General features: G+C 34.7%; 1 protein-coding gene across 1 annotated transcript; it reads right to left on the reverse strand.

The window, feature by feature from the left end:
• Positions 2095-3160, reverse strand: LOC104790026 (B3 domain-containing protein At5g24050-like). Its single transcript, XM_010515717.2, has one exon. It carries the CDS (start codon positions 3158-3160, stop codon positions 2150-2152), a length of 1011 nt encoding a protein of 336 aa, XP_010514019.1. The 3' UTR covers positions 2095-2149.

Below are 5040 nucleotides of genomic sequence, written 5' to 3' on the forward strand. Positions count from 1 at the left end.
ATGTTTAGAGAATCAAGATCGAAAAACATGCTCTGATACCATGTTGAATCTAGCGGAAGTAAATAGAGAATTAGCGAGTTTAGAAGAGAGTGGAAGGATAAGAGAAAGATTCTTATTATTATTATTCGAAGGTTTACAATGTAGGTGCAAGCCTTTTAATAGGGAGACAACTAGGGTTTTCCCCTTTTACATTCGAATATCTAAGAGGGTTGATCCCCAAGGTGATAGTGACCTCTCCTAGTCTCCTAGGACGAGACATGTGACTATGCAAACATGTGACTCTTCCTCCTCTTATCTCCTAACGGCTATAAGAGATATTTTGAGACTTCTCATGATCGCATGGGCCTTAGATGAACAGGCCTCTTCCCCTCCTTATGTAATCTTGGTGAGACTCGGCCTTTATTAGACATATGTATGGACGTCCGTACGGTTGTGGCTAAGTCCCAAACATGCCATGATCAATAGCCCTGTTTTGTCACAACGATAGCAGGTTATTTTTGACTTGTCTCGTTCTTGCCTAAAACCTCCATTTTGTTGATTACCATAACGCCCTCGTCCTCTTCCTCGTCCATAAAACCTTCCTCCATGTCCTCGTTCTCTACCAGCAGCATAATGATCTTGATACGATTGTGTGTCCATATTAGCATAAAAGAGTTTTCCTTGATCATTGGATTGATCTTCGTCTTCTTAAGTGCGAATCCTCTCTTCATATGCTTTCATCCGCCCCACAATATCTCCAAAGCTTATAGTGTTGAGGTCGAGAACTTGCTCTAATGCAGCGATGATTTGTATAAACCGTTCCGAGGCAAGCTCATAAGAAATTTTTTCACGATTTTGGATTCGTTGATGTTTTCTCCTAGAGCTGCAGATTTAGTGGCTATCTCAGAAAGTTTGCCGACGAAGACATCAATGGTATATGATTCTTTCATCTTGATTCGTTCAAACTCGGCCATGAGTGTCTGTAACCGCGCCTCTTTCACCCTATCAGCTCCAACGTGTCTTGCCTTTATCGCATTCCAAATTTCTTTGGATGTAGCAAGGTCTCCTACCTGTAGAATTAACGCCTCCGGTATAGACTGGAAGAGCAAAGCTCTTGCCAGATTATCTTTCTCCATCGCTAGTTCCTGGTTCTACAGCTTCCCACACCTTATGCACCTTAAGTGCAATCGTCATACGCATGGACCAGACCGTGTAATTAGTTGTGTTGAGCATCGGACACTGTATAGACGAGGGACCGCCTTCCTTCGGTTTGAAATCAACAATTTCACTCATCTTGAAAAGTAATCGAGGGTGCCTAGTTTCAATATTGCTCTGATACCAATTATTAAATATAAGCACCTAAGATTTAAGAGATTGTTTATAAAAGACTTTTTCTTTTATTGCTTTAGAAAAACTGACTCAAAACAAAAGCTTACAAACTCTCTCTTTCTCTAAAAGCTCATTCATTATGCAATACCTCTGCATCTCCTTTTATATGAAACTCTTAGACAATATTTCCTAATCCAAATAGGAAAACTAACTTATTTTAGATATCTCCTAAAACACAAATATGTATATTTAGCTTTTCTCCTAAATATACTTTTTTCCTTCTTTTCTTGATCTCTAAGTTATTTCAAGCTTACTCCAACAGAAGATATTTGTTAGTACATTTAAACTTTGATACATTCCAGAACCTAGGCAAGGGTATGAAAGGAAGGAACTATGCATTCCAACGTTGTTTCTAAGCTCTTCATTTGTCTCAGAGCAGGACAGTGTTGTATTAGAAACATAATTTATTTTACCATCATCTGCAACTGCAGTTCTGTTTGCGATCAAGGTTGAGAATACTTTATTCAAATGCCTGAAGGAAATTGTAGCAAAAACACACTTGATTTTGTTACTGATTTGATCATTTCCGATGAATAAAATGAACCAACACACTTGCCTGATAATTTTCACCACACATGGACTTTGGGATATATTACAAGAAAAGGTAATAATGCAGTAACTAAAGTAAGACCAAACTCCATGTCAAAATTCTAAGTTCATAATCTGATACAATAGAAGGAACCCTAGTAACACCCTAGTTCCAAGAAATTACTAAAACCTCCAGAATAGCATGAAATCAGATCTCTGTGCGAGTTATATAGCCTCAACAGACACAAGACACTTAGCAGAGACAGAGAGCAAGGGAAGAGCTACTCTGTTCCATGGCAAAACAGAGGAGTCCACAGCACCTGAACGACCAAAGACTGATTTTGTCGCCCTCTTTCAATCCGTTAGCCTCAACGATGTCCTTCCACCCACAAATCAAATTGTAATTCCAGCTTCCTTTACCTGAATCTTTCTTCATCTCCCATCTCTTCAACATCACACCCCACTTTTTAGACCACTGATCCACGAGAATGGCTCCCACTCCAATCTTCTTATTGTGGTTGATGTCTTCGTCTATGATTCTCGACTCCACAGGCGTCAAGAAGTCGTTTCGGTGTAAGTTGTTATAAGGCATTGAGAGACTGTTCTGTGTTGGGTTTACATCAGTCACGAACAGAGTCTTCTCAAAGATCAGTTTAGCGTCTCTGGCTCCGTTCATATCTCTCATAACCTTGACAAGCCACTCAGGCATGTCTCCCGCCGTCGGTGATAAAGGAAAAACCTTTGCTTTCTTGTATCCACCAGTACGCTTTCTCTCTTTCACGGCACGTCTCTTGCGGCTTGTGCTCCCCGGTACAAAGCACAAAGACAGATCAGAACATGGGGAATTAGGGTTTAGTGAGTCTTTGATCATCTCCCTCTTCTCGGACTCAGCCGTTGTGTAATCCAAGAGTAAGAGTTCAGAACTAGGGTTTCGTAGGGTTTTCGTCTCGGAATCATCAGCGGCGGTGACACATGAAGAAGAGAGCCATGGGAGTTGGTTTTGTGGGTCTTCTGTCTCATATTCAATAGGGAGCTCGTTAAGATCGATGAGCGTTGAAGACGTAGAAGCTCTATGTAGAATTTTTTGTTGGTATCTTCTCTTCACCACAGACGACCTTGTTTTTCTCGGAAAGAGACAAAAGATTCTCTTAAGGGTTTCTTCTTCAGATAACATAACTGCCGCATCCATCAGCGTACAAAAATTCGACCACATCTTCTTTCCTGAAGTCGTGGGATGAACATCGTCGTGATACATACTTCTCATCGTGATCGTACCGGAGACTCAAGTTCTTCTGAGATTTTTAACAAAAGGAAAAAAAAATTCTTCTGAAAGCAGAAACGTGAGGCACAAGGGAATTAGAGAGAGATTAGAAACTGAGAGAAAATGATAATGAGAGATTGAGAGAGCCGATCTCTTGCCTTATATATAATACTGCTTACATTAAAGTTAGGGTTTTTTTGTCTTTCGTTTGAGTTTAGTTGGTTTAATTACTGTGATTAGTGACTATTTCCTTTACTTTGAGATTGAACTCTGAAGAAGTAAAAAGTAAAAAACTGATAATTAAGAAATTTCTTTGCCTTTTTTGTATAGGTTCGTTTAGTTTAGTTAAGTATAGTTTGATAGGTTGTTTGCTTAACATTTCTTTTCCTTGCAAAACAAAAAATATAGAAAAAAAAAATATATGATGCATGGTTATTTAATTTTTGTTTTTAATCTCTAAGTTTTCTTATGTTTCTTACTATAGATAAAATTTAAACGGAATATAAAGTCTTAAGTCACATTAATACTTATATAAATATTTTTGAAAAAAATATTATAATTTTTTCCTAAAATAGTGATTGTTATTCATTATGAATCCAAATTACATATATATATCATAATATTTGTTTTCAACAAAAAAATTATCATAAAATTTTATTATTTACACTTACATCTATTAACATAAATTAGTGAAAATACCATACTTTTGGCATATGAACAAATTTTTTAAAAAAATTATAATCCTGTTAACAAATCTAGTTTTAATTTATATATTTTATATATCTTTTTGTTAGTGGTGATATCGCGTTTCATTATGATGATCCTAACTTTCATAACGTTCATATACCTGTAATACATGGATCTACTAAAGATGGTTACATTTGCACCTCGTTATATATAAAAAAATTAACTATAGGTAGATGAAACCACGACAAGCAACTCTCATGCACTATAGATAGATATTATCAGTAAATTGGTTTTTCATTTATGTGCAATAGCTGAGAAAAAATATCTAAATTAAAAATTACTTATTAGTTTTAGAGGTTTTTAGTAATTAAACCCTTCAACTAAAGATGGATCGTAATAAACTCCTTCAATTATATATCTAATAAAAAGAACCCGCAACTTAAAATCTGTTAGTAAAAAATCCCCTACATCCACAGTTTCGTTACATCTGGATGATTATTGTTAAGACATAATTAAGCTATAACGTTGCATTTTAAGGAAATTAAAAAAACGACATGTTTTTAATTAGTCAAAAACATTGATAGAGAACAGAAATCTCATTACAAAACTGAGTATTTAAACCTATTTGATCATAAAAATTATGAAAACACGATTAAAATCGAAACTAAACATGTTGTAACATCAAAATCCAGAAAATTAAGACTTTATATGACAAGCTAAGTTCATTGGGTGGTCTTTTGTCTCTTTTAAGGTTTTCTTGGAGGCAAATTGGGTGGGTTAGACACTGGTTCGAGTTTACATTTGCGTTCGTTGTGTCCATTTTGTTGACAGTTGCACTACAAAAAAAAGGATGGTTTTATATTATTTACATTTTATATTTGTATCATGTTTAAATAATGCTAAAATATTTTACATCACTTAAATAAATGATTTACATTTTGTTGATGCAAATTATTTGTATTAATTGAAATAAATATTTGCTTCAGTTATTATAATCAATGTTCATTTACATCATTTCTTAAAAATGTTGCAAGTCTTACATCATTTTTACTAAATTGATATAAAATATAATTGCATCATATATCAAAACTAATGTTAAATATTTATATCATTTCAGAAATTGATGTTGAAATCAATATTATAATAAATTATATGAAAATATTTTTTTCTTTAATATAATATTTAATTATTTATAT

This window comes from Camelina sativa, chromosome 1, assembly GCF_000633955.1.
Source record: "Camelina sativa cultivar DH55 chromosome 1, Cs, whole genome shotgun sequence".
NCBI classification, from domain to species: Eukaryota; Viridiplantae; Streptophyta; class Magnoliopsida; order Brassicales; family Brassicaceae; genus Camelina; species Camelina sativa.